Genomic DNA, 18,519 nt, shown 5'->3' with positions numbered 1-18,519 from the left:
ATACTGTGCTCCTGGGGATAAAAATCCCTGAAGGCATACAAGATGAATTCCTCCATCTATCATGAAATATGGCATATTTCTCAATGGTCTTTTGCATTTTTATGAGCAACTTGCAGTGGAAAGCACAAATAACATACTTCCAGATCCGGGGCAGAGGATTTTGTGTGTGTGACTGTGTGGTAAGAGCCTGGGTTAACTTTGCAGTGTAGATACCCTCAGAAGTGAGAGATTTGGGATGGGAGGCTGCAGAGAAGCGGTGTTGCCTTTAAACCATGGGGATTCTAGAGCTCTGTGGAGAGAGGAAACTATGGGTGTGTCTATACTGCAAAAAATCACCCACTGTTGCAAGTCTTGCAGGCCTTGTGCTACTGTGCTAAACTAAAAACAGCCATGAAGATGTTCCCACTTGGGCTGTGGACTTGCTCTCTGAAACCTGGCAACAGGCATGGGTCTAAGAGCCAGAGTGGGAATGTCTACACTGCTATTTTTAGCGCTGTAGCATGAGCCCAAATCCATAGATCCAAATTCTGAGATGTTCTGCCACAGGGTTGGTGTTTTTTTGGTCATGTAGATGTACCTTGTAGGTCTAGAGGGAGTCAGCTTCTCACTGGTGATGGCTGGCCCTTCTTCCTTTGCAAGCTGTGCTGCCATTTGCTCTTTTCACAGCACTTGGGCCTGTGCAAACAAGATTGCAAGCTTGAAGCTGGTATTAGTATTACTTGCAGCAGCTTAAGACTTATATAGATCTCTGCTGGGCTGATAAGGAACTACCTGGCTTGGTATTCTACAGAGCTTCAACTCTAGCTGCTGAGTCACCCCCATGCTTTCCCTCTTCTGTGGTCCACACCCAGATCTGCCACTTTCTGCTCCCTCTGGTTGCCTTAATGAAGGGGAGAACATAGGCCTTAAGTAAGTCAATGGAACTGCTATGATATTAGTGAATGCACATGTATCTTCCCCCTGCCCCTGTTTACATTTTCTCATAGGGAAAAAACAAGCAGATAAGACAAATCAGTTACACACTGAACTAAATAAGTGGCTTCCAGCAGCAAGGCCTGGCCCCAATACAGACAGGTAGGAGAGGTCACACATTCCTCAGAGCCATTTCTTACTTCCAAACAGTGCAAAAGAGAAAACAAACTTCATAATGAATAATAAACAAAACCTAAACCTACCTTTTAACAACTAAAGTTTCTTTACTCCTTTAACAGAATGGATGGTGTTGGAAGGAGTTTACAGGTTTTGGTTTGTTTGTTTGTTAAAGCGTGTTTTAGTTTTCATTTGGATTCTCCTGACTTTTGAAATAACAAAGTCTTTATATTTATTTATATAAACACCCACAAGCAAAAATACACCTACTAAATACATTAAATTTGAAACAAAGTCCAGCTCCCCAACTTTCATATCATCATTGCAACCCCAACCACACTGTGCATACTGGCAAATGGGAACACTGGAAATGTAAATGGTGATGATTACACTCATCCAAACATGAAGGACTTATGATGAGTTCTGGCAACAGTTACAGAGATGCACTGGCTGGACACATTCTCTGAGAGTTCTACAGGTGGGTCCCATTGCCGAGAGAGCCCAAATCAGACATTCTGGGGACTCTGATAAAGGACAACCCAACTCATCTGAGTTACCTTGGTGGGATGAAATATATTCCTGCAAGAACCCTGGTGTTAGTACCTGTATTTCCAGAGATATCCAGGACTGATTGTCAGTTACACTAAGACTACCAGTCTGGCAATATAAAGGGACTTTAATATGACTTTAAGATCCCTTTGCTCAGTCAGCACGGTGCTGAGTATAAATGAGAACCAGGCCCATCTATGGGGCAAAACACATTATAATATGGTTTATTATGTATTACTTATGTGGATGGAAAATGTTATAAACATTTCAGGGAGCCATGCTTTAGCCTACATTTCTGCCATGGTTAAAACATGGCTCTCTACTATGTTTTTCCCATATTGTGGGTATTTTTTTGTCCATGCAGCCAAGGATAAATAGTATTATAACATGGGTTGTCCACCAACATGTTTAAATATGCTTATTTACACATAAGATGACACAACTCAGTAATGATTGTTTCAGTTGGGGGGGTTTGTTTTTTGGAAAAATATAACTAGAGAAGCTTGGTGTTCAATGTTTACAAGCAAACAGACGCTAATTTGCCCCTCCTCTCTGGGGCTGCAACCTCAACTCTTGATTTGGTGCTTCTTTCTAATAAGAAGCGCTCACGTGCAAGAAACGGCTTTGGAGGGAAGGGCCCCAAACGGAGAAGCAGGGTGTTTGCCTCTTTGTATCCGAGCGACAACCTGGGACAGAAATAGGCTGCACGTTCCTTTGCTCTTCTGTTTCCTCTCTAGTACTTTTCCTCTGTGCTGGAAACCGCACAAGCCACAGGCTTGTCACCAGCAGGCTGTCAGATCACTAAGGGACTGTGCGCGGGCTACAGCTCTGCCGCAGCTGGGGATGGCTGGTTTCTGCCGCCTCCTTCAGGACTCGGCTGTTGAAGTGATTGTGGGCGGACTGGAGGGCGGTGGGGCGGGGACCAGAGGGTTGGAGCCGGGGTGCGCTGGCCGACTGCGGACTGTAGGGGTCGCTGCCCGGCGGCTCTTCCCCTCGGGTGAATAACGGAGCTGGCAGGAGAGAAAGGAAACGGGGTGGGCGTGGGGGAGGAGAGCGCTGAGTAAGCGCACAGAGCAGCCTGGGCAGGAGGGAGGGTGCACCCAGGTGAAGGGCCGGCCCTCTCCGCACAGAGAGAGCAAATCAGAGCGGGGGAGGGAGCGGATAAGACAGCGGCGGCCAGGCACCAGGAAGGGCTGAAGTTGCACCGAGCAGCCTGCGCGCCCGAAGTTTGGGAGGCTGCGGCGGGACGCGGGACTAGACACAAGCCCAGCCCGAGCGTGCCGGGGAGCGGGGCCAGGCAGGCTCCTGCTGCAGGAGGGGGCAGGGCCGCTGTGGGGTAGCAGCTCCCCGGGCTGTGGGCGCGGAGCGGCGGGCTGTGTACCGGCACCGCGCGCCCCCGTAGGCTCGCGCGGCGTGTGTGGGAGCCGTCTCCAGGATGTACCATGAGGAGCTGCAGAGACCCCGCTACGGCTGTAAGTGCCTGCACGCCGCTCCCAGCTGCGGCCGCCGGGTTATGCGGGGGGCTGCGGTGACCCCGGGGTGGGGGCTGTGGCCGGCATGTGGAGGCTGGGGTTTAATAGCCGCCCCGGAGCTGAGGCAGCAGCTCCAAGCCCAGCGAGGGGAGTCAGGTGAGGGGCGGCCCCCTGCAGTGCCCCAGAGACAGACACGTGTGAGGGGAAAGCGCAGCTCCCTGCGCGCGACGGGGCAGGGCTGGGCTCGCTGCTTGGCTGCCGCCGAGGTACGCACCTGCTGGCGGAGGCGAGTTACCTGCATGTCGGAAATAGCCCCCCCCTCCCCCGACCGCGGCTGTAGCAGGGGGGTGAGTCCGCCCTGTGGGTCAGGGAGTCCCGGGCGGATTGCACAGGTGTCAGCCTCTCGCCCGGCCCCAGCCAGCTGCCGTGCGCTCTGCTCTCGCTGCAGCCGCGGCCGGGGCAGGCAGCGAGCGCAGCCCAGCGCCATGCCCCCGTGCGCTCTGGTTTCGGTGGCGTGCCGGAGCTGCCCGGCGCTGGGCAGGAGCTCTCTGACAATGAGTGACTGGTGGGATTACAGAGTGAAGCACGTGGCCCCGGGCAGGGGTTCAGAGTCCTTCCTTCGCGTGAGCCAGGAAGTGGCTCGCAAGGGGGAAGAGCAGAGCACCTTTCAGACTGACGGAGCGGCCGAGGGAGGAAACAGCAGGGCGAGAGTTAACGACGAGTAAAGAGGGCAAATCTGCAGGCGCTTAGACCTGCTGCTGGGGCTGTGGTCACATGTGCGTGAGGCGTGGTGTTGGCACTGTGGGAAAAGTGATCTGGAAGGGCCGTAGAGTGAGTGGGGAACTGCTGAAGGGACCTGGAATCTAGTCAGATAAAAAGCACAAAGTTAAAACCAGTTTTGATACTGTCCCTGCATTATCCTGCCAACTTTCCTGGGTTTACACTACATTTTCCGGTAACTTTTTTTGGGGGGCGGGGAAGAAGTTCTTCACACCACCACATGTGGGTGGGGAGAGTTGACCATGCACAAAGAGGGTGGGGAGAACTGGCTATGCACAAAGTAAACAAACTGGGAAATTTCAGATACATGTCTTCTCACCTTTGTTTCAGTAATCTTAGGTGTTCTAGCAATGGTAGGTAAAATAATTACATAGACGTCTCTGAATTTCTTTTATGTGATCATTGGCCCTATAATTGAGAGTACTACTGTTCTGCTGGTATTGATGTGCTAGATATCACTCAAATATGTGAGTGCTAGAATTACCTTGGTTTTATATATCTGTCTTCTCTAACAATCAGAGATTTCTCCTTTTCATTGAAGAGTGATAATGTAAAAACCACGGAACCTCTTAAGGTTAGTTTCGTAGTCCAATTTCCCCATATGAAGTGGTGGCACTAGTGCTATCCCCTTTCCAGAATTAAATAATAGATGCAAAAAAAACACAACAACTTCAAACTTCTGAATATTTTATTAATTTTGTTTTGTTTCAGTTGCCACACACAGAATCGGCTCAGTTTGGCTTGCTTGCTTTTCTGCTCTTTAAGAGCTGGATGGTTAGTCTTAATATTTAAGAAAAGAAAATAATGCTAAAGGATAGATTTTCATTTGTCTGTATTTATCAGTTTAATATTAAAGTGTGGGCTTTAAAAAATATAGCACGGCAGCATTAACCATAAACTGGAAGAATTACAGTTCTGTATGGGTAGTATTTTGTAATTAACTATTACGTGTTTTGAACGCTTTATAATACAGTTGCTTTTGAAATTTTCTGATTTGAAGGCTAGTGTTGGCCACAGGAAGAGTGTCATGTAGCCTGCAAAGATTTTTTTTTTTTTTAAGGGTTGCATTAAAGTTAGGCTCCCAATTGATACTTTAATGTACATAATGGTATATTCTGGTGTTCATAATGGTTCTGATCTTTGTTTCAAAGGGAACTGCTGGTGTTTCAGAACTTTTGGAAATCAGATCACTTATTTAGGCATTAAATAAGTGATTTGGGAGGGTAACTTTAAGACAACCATTTCCAAAAAAACCTTTGGAATAATATCACTCTTCTGCATTCAGATTTTGTATTCTGTTCTATTCTCTCCCCTGCCTTCTGAGTCAATATCATTATTTTCTTTTGCATCTTTGTCTGAAATACTATGAAAGATTTCTGAAAATACATGCTAATGTGCAAATAATTTGCACAACTCAAAACACTAAGCAGACCTAGCTTTATGGTCTGATACAGCTTTCCAGATTTTAGCATGGCAGCTCTGATCTTTTTCTGTGGTGTGCAATATCTTAACTGCACAAGGACATGAAAAACTTATCAGTCTCTGGCTAGAGGTCTTTTGACGTCTGTGTCTAATATAAAAAGATGGGGTGGGGTGATGACCTTCTGCCAAAGATGTAATTTGGCAGTGTCCTACTGAGAGCTGAGCCATCTAAGCCGTCATGATTTCTACCTGGGAGCTGTCATTGGATTGTTTTTGAGAGCTTCATCTTTCTCTTCCATTAGCCTCTAGTTAATAGGTGTCTGGTAAACATTTTAAGCCTTTTTCACTGTTGCTGATATTGATGTGTTTTGGAGTGATTGCTAGTGGTGGGGGCAAGCCTGGGACTTGGGGACATAAGTTGAATTCTCTTCTCTGCCACGGGCTTCCTATCTGTGACCTTGGACAAGTTGTTTATCCTTTGTGCCTCAGTTTCCCATCTGTAAAATGGGAATGAGTACCTCTGAGGGGTGTGCGGATAAATACTTTAAAGATTGTGAGGTGCTCAGTCACTGTGGCAATGGGGGAGGGGGCATATAAGTACCTTGGCTATAGATAAGAAATGAAGCTAGTCCTACTTCCTTCTGTAAATTAACTTTCCTGGGACAGCTAAGCACCATATAGTGGGCAATGGATATATTTACTCTGATGGGGAGGCAGTTCATTGCTTTGCTTACTGCTTTCTTCCACTCATGTGGGTAACTTGCTTTAACTCTCCCAGGGGACTATAGTGGCTGTGCAAAAGTGGAAAAATAAGAGTGTTATAGTGACAGGCTTCCAAGCCCTGCTTACCTTGTCTCCTTCCTGGCCAGTATTTCCTACTTCTTTTGGGTTTTCTGGCCCCTTATAGCGCTCCCCACTCCCAGTGCAAGGGGGTGTTGTGGCTGCTTTATGGAGCTGCAGCTTCCTCTCCCAGGGGATTTTCACCACTGGGTACAGTCAGGATAGACCCTTAAGAGAATCTGTCCTATTTATAATCTTTAAGAATGTGAGTGAAGGCTAATGATGGTGAAAGGTACCAGACTGATATATATGGTAGACTACCTGTTAGACGGCTAGAGAAAGTAGGTATTGCAGACAAACTGAGCAAGCCCTTTGAAGTCAACAGGAGTTATGGATGTTCAACACATTTGAAAATGACACAATTTATTAAATAACTTATGTTAGTACAATTTTACTGATGTTTTCATATATCACTGTGAACTAACATTGCACCTTTCAAAAGCCTATTTATTTGTAACATATGCGAATATAGGTATAGGTCTATGTGTTGTTGTTTTTAGCTATAGCTATTACATCAAAAAGCAGAGAACCAAAATTTTCAACTTTAGAGCTGATTTGTCTGTGGGAGGGAGGGGGAGAGTAACTTTAAAAAGAACCCACTAATCAGAAAACCTGGTCTGGCCTTAGCAGAACTTAGATACCTCCATTGTAACACATGGGCTGCCTATATATAAATAAATAATACACACAATGCTGATGAGTCTCTGCCCAGCACTGTTGACTGCAGTAAAAACAAATCTGACACATCTGCACAGGCCCACTGACAGCAATTCCGGGCCCTAGGGCTGTGCAGGGCCCAGGGTGGAAGTGACAAATGCGTCACTTCCGGGACCGACCGGTCACTTCTGGCACTGACCGCGCTGGCCTGGTGCACAGGGCCTCCCAAAGCACCAGTCCTGGAGCAGTTGCCACCCCACGTGTGCCTAGAAGCCCTGTAGCCTGCCTGGGTGTTTTAAAAGGGCCCAGGGCTCCTGGCTGCTGCTTCAACGGTGGGGGGGTCAGGGGCCCCTGGGCCCTTTTAAATTGCTTGGGTCCCTGGGCAATTGCCCCCTTTGCAGCCCCTCTTCTCCCCCCCCCCATCAGTGGACCCGCAGTTGAGACTGCGACAGAGGCTAGAGTTAAATTATATAATTTATTAGGCAAGCAAATCACCAAGACTTTTCTTTCTGCTAGTGACATTTTGGTGCTTTAAGCATTTGGCCTAATTGTGTCTGCATTAGCACTTTTGCTGGTAAAACTTGTGTCACTCAGGGGTGTGAAGAAAGCTCCCCCTCCCGTCCTGATATAAATTACACTGATGGAAGCACTCTGGTGTGGACAGCACTTTGTCAGTGGGAGATGCTCTCCCGCCAGTATAGCTATTGCCACTCGTTGGGGGATGGTTTAATTATGCTGATGGAAGAGCTCTCTCCTGTCTGCATAGAGCAGCTACACAGGAGACCTTACAGCAGTGCAGCTGCATCGGTACAGTGGTGCCAGTGTAAGGTCTCTAGTGTAGACATAACCTTAGACTTTTGACTTCAGGTTTTTGGCAGAGGTGGTTGTAATCTTACATTCTGCTGTCCTTCAGAAAGCAAGTTTGCTGCTTTCAACAGTTTGCTTTCAACAGGCTCAGTTTTAATGGAGACGAGAGTTCTCTTGTCTCATATATGTGGGCGGCAGGTGAATGAGCTGTTGGGGGAGGCTAGCCCCTGGCCCTTCCTCCTCTGCCTGAGGCCCCGCTCCTCCCTCTCCCCCGCTTGTGGCAGAGCATCCCCAATGCAGCTGCTGGCCGCCCCGGCCCCGGCGTGCCCCCAGGCCTTGCGAGCACTGGCCCCAGCCTTCCTGCCCCAGCCTCTGGGCTATGGAAGAGCAGGAAGGGAGCAGGCAGGAGGGTGTGGGGGCGGAGTGTGAGTGGCACCACACCAGGCTGTTTGGGGAGGCTCAGCCTCCCCTGGCCTATGATACCTGTGCCCACGCTTGTATGGAGTTGAGAATAGATGGATCTCTTCCTGCATATTGTTAGTAAGGCAGTTCCACAACTAAAAGAGAGACTTGTAAAAATACAGGTAGTCTATTGCAGCCTGACTGATATTGTGAGGGGAATCCTGCCCTGGAACATTTGAGTGCTAATGAATTTCTTGCTAGTACTGTAAAAAGAAAAGGAGTACTTGTGGCACCTTAGAGACTAACCAATTTATTTGAGCATAAGCTTTCGTGAGCTACAGCTCACTTCATCGGATGCATACTGTGGAAACTGCAGAAGACATTATATACACAGAGACCATGAAACAATACCTCCTCCCACCCCACTCTCCTGCTGGAAATAGCTTATCTAAAGTGATCACTCTCCTTACAATGTGTATGATAATCAAGTTGGGCCAATCCAAACCTGGATTTGTGCTGGAAATGGCCCAACTTGATTATCATACACATTGTAAGGAGAGTGATCACTTTAGATAAGCTATTTCCAGCAGGAGAGTGGGGTGGGAGGAGGTATTGTTTCATGGTCTCTGTGTATATAATGTCTTCTGCAGTTTCCACAGTATGCATCCGATGAAGTGAGCTGTAGCTCACGAAAGCTTATGCTCAAATAAATTGGTTAGTCTCTAAGGTGCCACAAGTACTCCTTTTCTTTTTGCAAAGACAGACTAACATGGCTGTTACTCTGTAACTTGCTAGTACTGTGAAATCTCAGGTTGTTTTGAGAGAGTAAGTTATGTCTCTAGCGTGTTTAAATAACTAGTTTTATTTTACAATTCATTCTGCAATGCCAATAACTTGGTCTGCACTGATATAAGGGACTCTTTTCTAGATGTGTTGGCGGGGGTGTGTGTGTGTAAAAACACCCTGTGATCAATGACTTCAACTCTGCATGCTACCAGCAGTTTAAAAAGAAATAGGAAAGACTTCCATTGCCATTTCATTGGCTTCCATAAGACAATCATGAAGCTTCTAATCCATAAACTAATTTGAGCGGATATGTTAAGTATGCACACGATGTTTCTATCTGTGTAAAGCATCGTCCATAAACTACATTATAACAGCCTCATGGCAACTGCATGTACAGTAACTGTTTTCAGTATAAATATTTCTGCCATTTAACTTTTTTCTAAATCTCAAACAGATGTAATCTGTAGTGAAGAATGGCAGTAAACTTTCAGTTCACAAAATTATGCAGGATCAACTCCTAAGATTTAAACTCCCTTTTTTTCCTTAAAAAAAAAAAGAGGTGGTTACAGTAAAAATGCTGATTACTCGTGACACAACTGTGAATGGAGGGCTATAATTTTGGATGTGCTGAACTTGTCTTTCATATTAAATGAAGTAGTGATGAAGACCGCCAAACTGGTAAATTATGCAGCTGTTTGTCTTTGAAAAACCTTCTTCTGAAATCTCGATCTTGACAGAACATATGTACTGAAAATAATGATATCCAGGTTTTATAAAAGAGGTTGCTACTAACAAGTTCCCACTTCAATTGTGGGTTGTAAGATTTTAAAATACTGTAACATGTTTTATGTAATTATAGCGAAATCATGAAGTTCTAAAAGCCACTAGCTTAACTCTTTGCACCTTGCAGAAATCTGCCATTTCTCAGTTTTAATTTCAGAACCTATAATCTTGTCTGCATATAGTTCTTGTGGTGGATGTTGGGGGACAAACAGCTGTTTCTCAAGTGCAACTAGTAAAATAAATTCTTCGTAAAATTTCTAAAGGGTCTACTATGTGAAAAGAGATGGGTAAATACACTCCTTCAAAAATATTCTGTTAACTGTATCCTACATGTGTATGCTTTATGGGTGTACGCTTTGCCTAGTGCTTGTGGTGATTGTGGATTTGTGCAAACACTTTTCTGCAAGGCCATTTTTATTAATGGATGCAATTTGGCAACCAAATACAATGTTTCTCAACCAGTCTTTTGTACATTGTTAATCATTAACTGTTGAACAAGGACTTGAAAAGTTAAATGCTTTGTTTAATCAAGTACACACAATCTGTGTTTAGTTGTAGGAGCTCTTAGCTGCATTTTATTCTGTACAAAATGGGCTTGTTTCCCTGAAATCTTATGTGCATGGAAGATTGAATAGTTACAGCATATCTAAATGCTACTTGGAATGTGATTGAAACAGGAAGTGCTGATATTGCACTGGAAACATTACTTCAGTTATGCAGTACTCATTTTTGCTGTACAAATGAGTTATGCAAATCTGTGTGTCATTTCCTGTTCTGTGCCATACACACTGGATTTTTTCTAGGTATCACAGTGGTGTGTGCAATATAAATAACTACAGTGCATCCCAATATTTGAGTTATGCATTTGATGACTTAAATTGGCTCTGATATGCTGGATTTATTGTAGTGCTCTTAAATTTGTTTGCAAGGGATTTAAAAAATTGGTTATTCAGTCTTGAGTGATAGGCAGATTTTGAGGGGTCATGTTTCATTTGAATTATAAGCAAGTGGAATTCTCAAATATGTGGCTGGGTCTTTGCAGGGCTTGATTAGTTTTCTGTGGGTATGTCTACACTGGCACAGTTACAGTGCTGCTCACAGAGTACTGAAGGGAAACTAGTGTTTGTGTGCTCACATGGTCAGCTGCCAGCACAATAGCGTGTTCACACCTGCAGCGGTATTTAGAGTAGTGCACTCCAGGCAGCTGTCCCACAAAGCACCTTTTTCCTCTTCTGCTAAGACTTGTGGGAAGGTGTAGGGGGTTGTGGGACATTCTGGGTCCTGTCCCAATGCCCTGTGAGGCATTGGTTTGCATCCCAGCAATCCCTGTATTTCCGTTCGCATTTGGTGCCATCTTTCAACCATTTGTGTACTTTGCACTCTGCCTCTTCAGTCTGCAAGAATGGATCCCAAACTGCTGCTCGCTCTGACTAACACGTCTGTCAAGGTTCCTTCCCCACTCTGAACTCTAGGGCACAGCTGTGGGGACCTGCATGAAAGACCCCCTAAGCTTATTCTTACCAGCTTAGGTTAAAAACTTGCTCAAGGTACAAACTTTGCCTTGTTCTTGAACCCTATGCTGCCACTACCAAGTGTGTTAAAGAACAGGGAAAGAGCCCACTTGGAGATGTCTTCTCCCAAAATATCCCCCCAAGCCCTATACCCCCTTTCCTGGGGAAGGCTTGATTAAAAATCCTCACCAATTTGCATAGGTGAACACAGACCCAAACTTTTTTGGATCTTAAGAACAATGAAAAATCAATCGGGTTCTTAAAAGAATTTTAATTAAAGAAAAGGTAAAAGAATCACCTCTGTAAAATCAGGATGGTAAATACCTTACAGGGTAATCAGATTCAAAACATAGAGAATCCCTCTAGGCAAAACCTTAAGTTACAAAGACACAAAAACAGGAATATACATTCCATTCGGCACAGCTATTTTACCAGCCATTGAACAAAAGGAAATCTAATGCATTTCTAGCTAGATTACTTACTAACTTTTTATAGGAGTTCTGAGCTGCATTCCTGATCTGTTCCCAGCAAAAGTATCAGACCCTTTGTTCCCCCCCCATCCAGCTTTGAAAGTATCTTGTCTCCTCATTGGTCATTTTGGTCAGGTCCCAGCGAGGTTATCTTAGCTTCTTAACCCTTTACAGGTGAAAGGGTTTTGCCTCTGGCCAGGGGGAATTTTATAGCACTGTTGTCAAGGTTCCTCCCCCACTCTGAACTCTAGGGTACAGATGTGGGGACCTGCATGAAAAACCTCCTAAGCTTATCTTTACCAGCTTAGGTCAAAACTTCCCCAAGGTACAAAATATTCCCCCCGTTGTCCTTGGACTGGCCGCTACCACCACCAAACTAATACTGGTTACTGGGGAAGAGCTGTTTGGACACGTCCTTCCCCCCAAAATACTTCCCAAAACCTTGCACCCCACTTCCTGGACAAGGTTTGGTAAAAAGCCTCACCAATTTGCCTAGGTGATCACAGACCCAAACCCTTGGATCTGAGAACAATGAAAAAGCATTCAGTTTTTTTTCAAGAAGACTTTTAATAAAAAATAGAAGTAAATAGAAATAAAGAAATCCCCCCTGTAAAATCAGGATGGTAGATATCTTACAGGGTAATTAGATTAAAAAAACATAGAGAACCCCTCTAGGCAAAACCTTAAGTTACAAAAAAGATACAGACAGAAATAGTTATTCCATTCAGCACAATTCTTTTCTCAGCCATTTAAAGAAATCATAATCTAACACATACCTAGCTAGATTACTTACTAAAAGTTCTAAGACTCCATTCCTGGTCTATCCCTGGCAAAGACCAGCATACAGACAGACACAGACCCTTTGTTTCTCTCCCTCCTCCCAGCTTTTGAAAGTATCTTGTCTCCTCATTGGTCATTTTGGTCAGGTGCCAGCGAGGTTACCTTTAGCTTCTTAACCCTTTACAGGTGAGAGGAGCTTTCCCCTGGCCAGGAGAGATTTCAAAGGGGTTTACCCTTCCCTTTATATTTATGACAACTGTATACAGAAGGGTGGGTACCCTTCCCTTTATATTTATGACAACGTCATAAGTGGCAGTGGAGTTATTCCTTAAACTACAAGCAAGAGGAGTGTGACATTGATCTCACCACATGTAGAAGCTACGACATGAGATGCTGATCACAGTGGAATGCTGCTTTTGGGCTTGGGAAACAAGCACTGAGTGGTGGGATCACTGGGATGATGAGCAGTGGCTGCAGAACTTTCAGATGAGGAAAGCTGCATTCATAGGACTGTGTGATTAACTTGCCCAGCCCTGTGACACACAGACGTGAGAATGAGAGCTGCCCTATTGCTGGAGAAGCATATGGTGATTGCACTGTGGAAGCTGGGTACTCCAGGCTGCTACTGGTCGGTCGCTAACCAGTTCAGAATAGGAAAGTCAACCACTGGACTTGTGTTGATGGAAGTGTGCAGGGCCATTAATTGCATCGTGCTCTGAAAGACCATGACTCTGGGCAGTGTGCATGACATTGTGGATGGCTTTGTACAAATGGGCTTCCCTAACTGTGGAGGGGCGATAGATGGCGCACACATTCCAATTTGGGCACCAGACCACCTAGCCACTGAGTACATTAATTGGAAGGGGTGTTTCTCAATGGTTCTCCAGATGCTTGTGGATCATTGTGGACGTTTCACAGACATTAACGCAGGCTTGTCTGTAGAGGTGCATGGCGCATGCATCTTTCGGAATACTGGCCTGTTCAGGAAGCGGCAAGTAGGGATTGTCTTCCCAGACCACAAGATCACTGTAGGGGAGGTCAAAATGCCCTTTGTGATCATGGGAGACCCCATCTACTCCTTAATGCTGTGGCTTATGAACCCATACCTGGGGCACCTTGACAGCAACAAGGAGCAGTTCAACAGGCTGAGAGCGTGCAGAATGACTGAGTTTGCTTTTGGCCGTTTAAAGGCCCACTGGTGCTGCCTTTATGGGAAGCTGTACCTGGCCGATGACAATATACCTATGCCTATAGCCATGTGCTGTACGCGCCATAATATTTGTGAAGGGAAAGGTGAGAACTTCACTCGGGTGGATTGCTGAGGCTTAGCACCTGGGGCTGAATTTGAACAGCCAGAGACCAGGGCTATTAGAGGGGCACATTGTGGGGCCACAAGGTTCAGGGATGACTTGAGGCAGCAATTTGAAGCTGAAAGCCACTAATATTTGTTGCTATGCTTGAGAGTGCAGTGCTTGTAATGCTAGGAGGTGATTGTGACTGGCGCAGACAATGCGATATGAAGGTTTAAGATAATTTTTTGTTGCTTTGCAGGGCTCTGTTTACTTTCAATTAATAGAATAAAGATTGCTTTCAAACCAACACACTTCTATTAAAAAAAATCTGGAGGAAAGAGTCAAAGACATCAGCACTGAGAGGGATGGGGGAAGGGAGGGTCCCAGGAGGAGGTGGGGTCCCAGGACATTTAAAGATTTGTGTATATCCAGGGATCCTATCCTGTCTTCTCCTTTGGAATACTGTGCAGCAGGTGCTGTACTTCAGCAGGGTCAAATTGCAGAGGGATGGGTGTTGAGTGCAGTGGGTGCTGGGGGACAAGTGGAATGTTGTAGGTACAGACTGGAGCCAGGAGGTTGATAAGAGGGACTGGTGGAGGGGGTGCATGGGAAATAGTTTTGTGACAGTGACCGTGCAGGGGAGGGTGGGTGCAGAGCTGCTTGGTTTGCAGTGCTAGTAGAGCCTGGAGTATGTCTGCTTGGTGCTCCATAATGTTTGAGCTGCTCCATGGCTTCATTCTGCCATGCTGTGTTCTCATTTTGGTCCCTCTTCTCACTGTCCCACCACTCCTTCAATTCTTGTTTCTCGGCTGTAGAGAGCATCATGACATCACGTAGAAAGTCCTCTTTAGTTCTTCGTGGCTGCTTTCTAATTCTGCGCAGCCGTTCAGCCACCAATAACGAAGAGGGAGGCTGTGGTCCCAAAGTCGTATCTGTGAAGCCAAAACGCAACATTTTACGGCAGCAGTATTGTTTGCAAAGCACAGACCACTGATTCAGTGATTTAAAACACAGTCAGTGTTCACATACCTGTCACTAACTGGCTGACCCAAGGCAAGCACTCATGAGCCACAAGACCCCCAAAAAGGTGAATTGCCGCAGGGAAAATTGGTGTTCCAGGACTGTACTGTACGCTGGGCACATGGCTCTTGGGGAGAGCCAGCAGAGTGTGTGTGTCTTAGTCTTATAATCATTCCTGTCCCCACATTGTCCACAGGCTGTGTTCATTATGGAAGATATTTCGCTGCCAAGGGTGAGGAGGGAATCAAGGAAGGGTCCTTTTCCCAAGACTGCAGCTTTTCCCTGGCCCTTATGCGGCTCGCCTCCCCTCCACTTCTGTGATGGCAGAGTGGCATGGGAAAGTTACTGTTAATGGGGCAAGAAACAAAGCAGCTGTGCCAAAGAACCAGCAGATTGCCCAGTATCTCTTGGAGATCTGAGGCAGATTCCTATGAAGTGGGGGAGTCCATCAACAGGTTGTTCCACCGCTCAGACGAGGCATGTGGTGGTACACGCATCAAACAGGAAACAAGCCTACTGCAACCCTCCTGCCACCAACAACTTGCTTAAGCAAGTCCCAAAATCAAATCCACTTACGAGGGGCCTCCTCTCTTGTTTGTGCTTAGCTAAGATCCAAAAGCTGTGACTGGCTAGCCTCCTCCAGGGTAGAAAAGAGCTCCTGGCTGCATGCATCTCTGGCCTCCAAGTCGTCATCTGCTACTGGGTCCCCCTCCCGCTCCACATCCTCGTCCAAGATTTCCTCCCCCTGACTCAGTCCACTCTTGACTGGCGTGCGAGCCACCGAAGTATCCACAGTGGCCTTCGCAGTGGAGGGGGGGTCGCCACAGAGTATTGTGTCCAGCTCTTTGTAGAAGAACTCGTGGGCGCAGCACCAGAGCAGCGGTTTGCCTCCTGCACCTTGTGGTAGGCATTCCGAAGTGCCTTCATCTTGACCCTGCACTGCAGTGTGTCCTGGTCATGGCCCCTTTCTGTCATGCACTGTGAGATCTGTCCGTAGGTATCCTAATCCCTATGGCTGGAGCGCAGCTGGGACTGGACAGTCTCTTCTCCCCAAATGCTGATGAGGTCCAGCAGCTTGGCATTGCTCCAAGCAGGGGATCGCCTGGTGTGTGGAGCAGGCATGGCCACCTGGAAAGATGTGCTGAGACACTGCATGCATCACTGAGCAAACAGGAAGGGGACTTGCAAAATTCCAAAGGAATTTACAGGGTGGGGATGATGATGATGGGTCACCTGAGGGCAGGGCTGTAGAGTTCAAACTGATGACCAGAGAGTTGAGAACAGGCATTGTGGGACACCTTCCAGAGGTCAGTTGCAGTGCTGTAATCGACCAGGGTGTCTACACTGGCACCGCAGTGCTGTACCCCCAGCACAGAAAGCTGTATGCCTCTTGTTGGGGTGTGTGGGGTGTGTGTGTGGGTTTTTTTTACAGCTCTGCAACTGTGCAGTTTCTGCACAATAAGTGGCTTGGTAGTGTGTAAACTTTGGGAGTTACAACATGGAAAGCTGCTTTACTGTGCAGAAACTTGCCAGTGTAGACAAGGCCTGTGTCACTTGTTATACTGAAATACAACCCTAAAATGAATTTTCTCTTTGGAATGTATAATCCTTGTATGTGCTTAGAAAAAAGTTTTCTAACTCTTTTGTGGGTCTGTACCACAAAAGTATGGAAGTTGTAGAAAGGCCTATAAAGGGATAGTTCGTCTTTGAAATATTAGGTTTGATGCACCTAGTCTTCATGAAACAGCATTCAAATCCTGGTAGGGCTTAGTCAACCCTCGCTTCTGCTGTTCTAGATTAAGTACCTTGCAATTTACTATGGATAGGACCCTGGCTTGTCAATTGGTTTGGTCCTCCTCCTGTATGGAGATTAAAGATCCTGTGGCACTACTCCATAAGATGGAAAGTATTGTTTTAAGGTATCTGTCCAAGAGCTGTATTCGAAATCCTGCTATTTCTATGGGTTTGTCTGCACACACATAGTAGTGTGCTCTAGCACTTAGTGAAGACGCTACCTATGCCAGTGGGAGAGCTTTTCCCATCAGTGTCCCTGAGAGGCAGTAGCTATGTCAATGGGAGAAGCCCTCCTGAGGGCTGTCTACACCAGGAGTTTGGCTGGTTGCCCAGGAGTGTGCGTTGTATGCCCCTCAGCGATGTAGTTATACCAACAAAGGCTTGGTCCACATTAGACTTATGTAACTGATCAATTCTTATCACTTTTAACAAATATTATATTGGTAATTTGCTAACTTAATCCAGCGACGATTTTATATTTTCTTCTTGATCATGATATCAAATAGTTTTGGGCCAAGAACAGATTCCTGCAGGACCTCATTAGAAGTATCCCCATTTTATAGGATGTTTGATAAAACTTAGAAAATTAGACCTTGATCCAATAACTTCATTGGGGTAGTATGCACCTTACACTTAGGTAGAGTCCCACTGAAGTGAAAGGGGCTGCGCATGGGGACAGGGATCTTCACTGAGGGATCCGATTGCAGAATCAGGGTCTTACATCTGCACCCTAGATAGCTTACAATTTGAGTTTGCATGACTAGGTGTGCGTGTGTTTGTAGATTGCTTAGCATAGTTAGCACCAATCCTGATTGTGGCTTGTGGGAATTACTGCAATATACATGTGTTGGTAGAGGCTGAAAACGTCAATATTTCTATAAAAATTCAGGCCATTTTAACGAATGTGCACATTTACCGAAAAATTAATGGGTTTGTGTAAAATTTAAATCTTTAATCATGTCACTTGACAAACCATGACACTTTTGGTAAATCATTTCATAGGACTCCTTACTTGATGCAATATAAAGATCTTTGTTATTGCCACCGCCTATTTATGAATGTGTATTATATGAACATAAGTGTGTATAGTTGCTGTATAAATCTGCATGTTACTGTAGAAATATATTGTAATGAACTGTGTGTGTGTGTGTGTGTGTACGCACGCGCGGAGGTTATTTTTTTTCTTTCCAACTTCATTAGCAGTAAACCCAGTGCTCTGAGAACAGGTTTTTGATGGGAATGCTGAGTGACTATAAGCAGTGACTCAGATCAGTAAGCCTGTCTTTTTTGTGTGTTAAGGCTCATGAATAGAAAGCACTCTAAAGTCTTTAGAATTTTATTTTTATATATAATCTTGATATGCAAATTGGATTATGTATCTTAAATGAAATTCACTTTTTTTTTTTTTTGCACAGAACTTCACCTCCCCCAAACTGCAATACAAACATACAATACTTAGAGGTATTTCATTCCTTCCTCCCTTCCCCCCCACCCCCCAGCCTTTTGCACACTGACTTAAAAGTATTTCTCAAGGTTTTAGGACTTGACTTACCTTAAGGAAAGGGGTATTTGGACTGGAACAAATAGGCACTGGAACAAATTCTGCTTGCAGCTCGCACAGAAAAGAGCACTCATGTGTGGGCTAGTGCCATACATGAAAGGTTGGAGAATGGGTATTTAGTCCACTTCTTGACTCAAAAGTGATACAGTATGTGATGGAGGAAGGTGTGCTCTTTGTGAGAGAATTCTCTAGGAAGACTGGAATAAAGGCCTGTTTGTTGGCAGTACCTGTTCTGTGCCTTGCTGTGTGATATCTGCAGACCTTGCAAGATGATTCCTCAGGGACTGCCACAGCTACGCACTGCAAATTACTGAATTTTTTTGAAAACCGAGTGTAAATGCAATGAAAGTAGCGAATTTATATTTTGTTTGAATAATTTGTAGGATATTTACTAAAGTTCTAGCAAATATTTATAAATGTGCACATACGTGTATAGTACATATTACTAATAGATCTTTCCACCTTCTCTGCTGTTACTTTTCGTGAAACAGCAAAGATGTAACC

The 18,519-nt window shown here is 45.4% G+C and overlaps 1 protein-coding gene across 2 annotated transcripts in view; it reads left to right on the top strand.

Annotated features, from left to right (window-relative positions):
• Positions 1-2,984: 2,984 nt before the first annotated feature.
• IQGAP2 (IQ motif containing GTPase activating protein 2) overlaps positions 2,985-18,519 on the top strand; it is a 229,090-nt gene continuing 213,555 nt past the window's right edge. For both annotated transcript variants that reach the window (XM_077817017.1, XM_077817019.1), the window contains exon 1: positions 2,985-3,110. In XM_077817017.1, the coding sequence (XP_077673143.1) occupies positions 3,074-3,110 (37 nt within the window). In that variant the 5' untranslated portion in view covers positions 2,985-3,073. The remainder of the gene's footprint in view (positions 3,111-18,519) is intronic.

The sequence above is a fragment of the Eretmochelys imbricata genome, chromosome 5, assembly GCF_965152235.1.
Source record: "Eretmochelys imbricata isolate rEreImb1 chromosome 5, rEreImb1.hap1, whole genome shotgun sequence".
Classification (NCBI taxonomy): Eukaryota; Metazoa; Chordata; order Testudines; family Cheloniidae; genus Eretmochelys; species Eretmochelys imbricata.
Note: the sequence above shows the minus strand (reverse complement) of the source record. Positions and strands in the feature narration are given on the sequence as shown.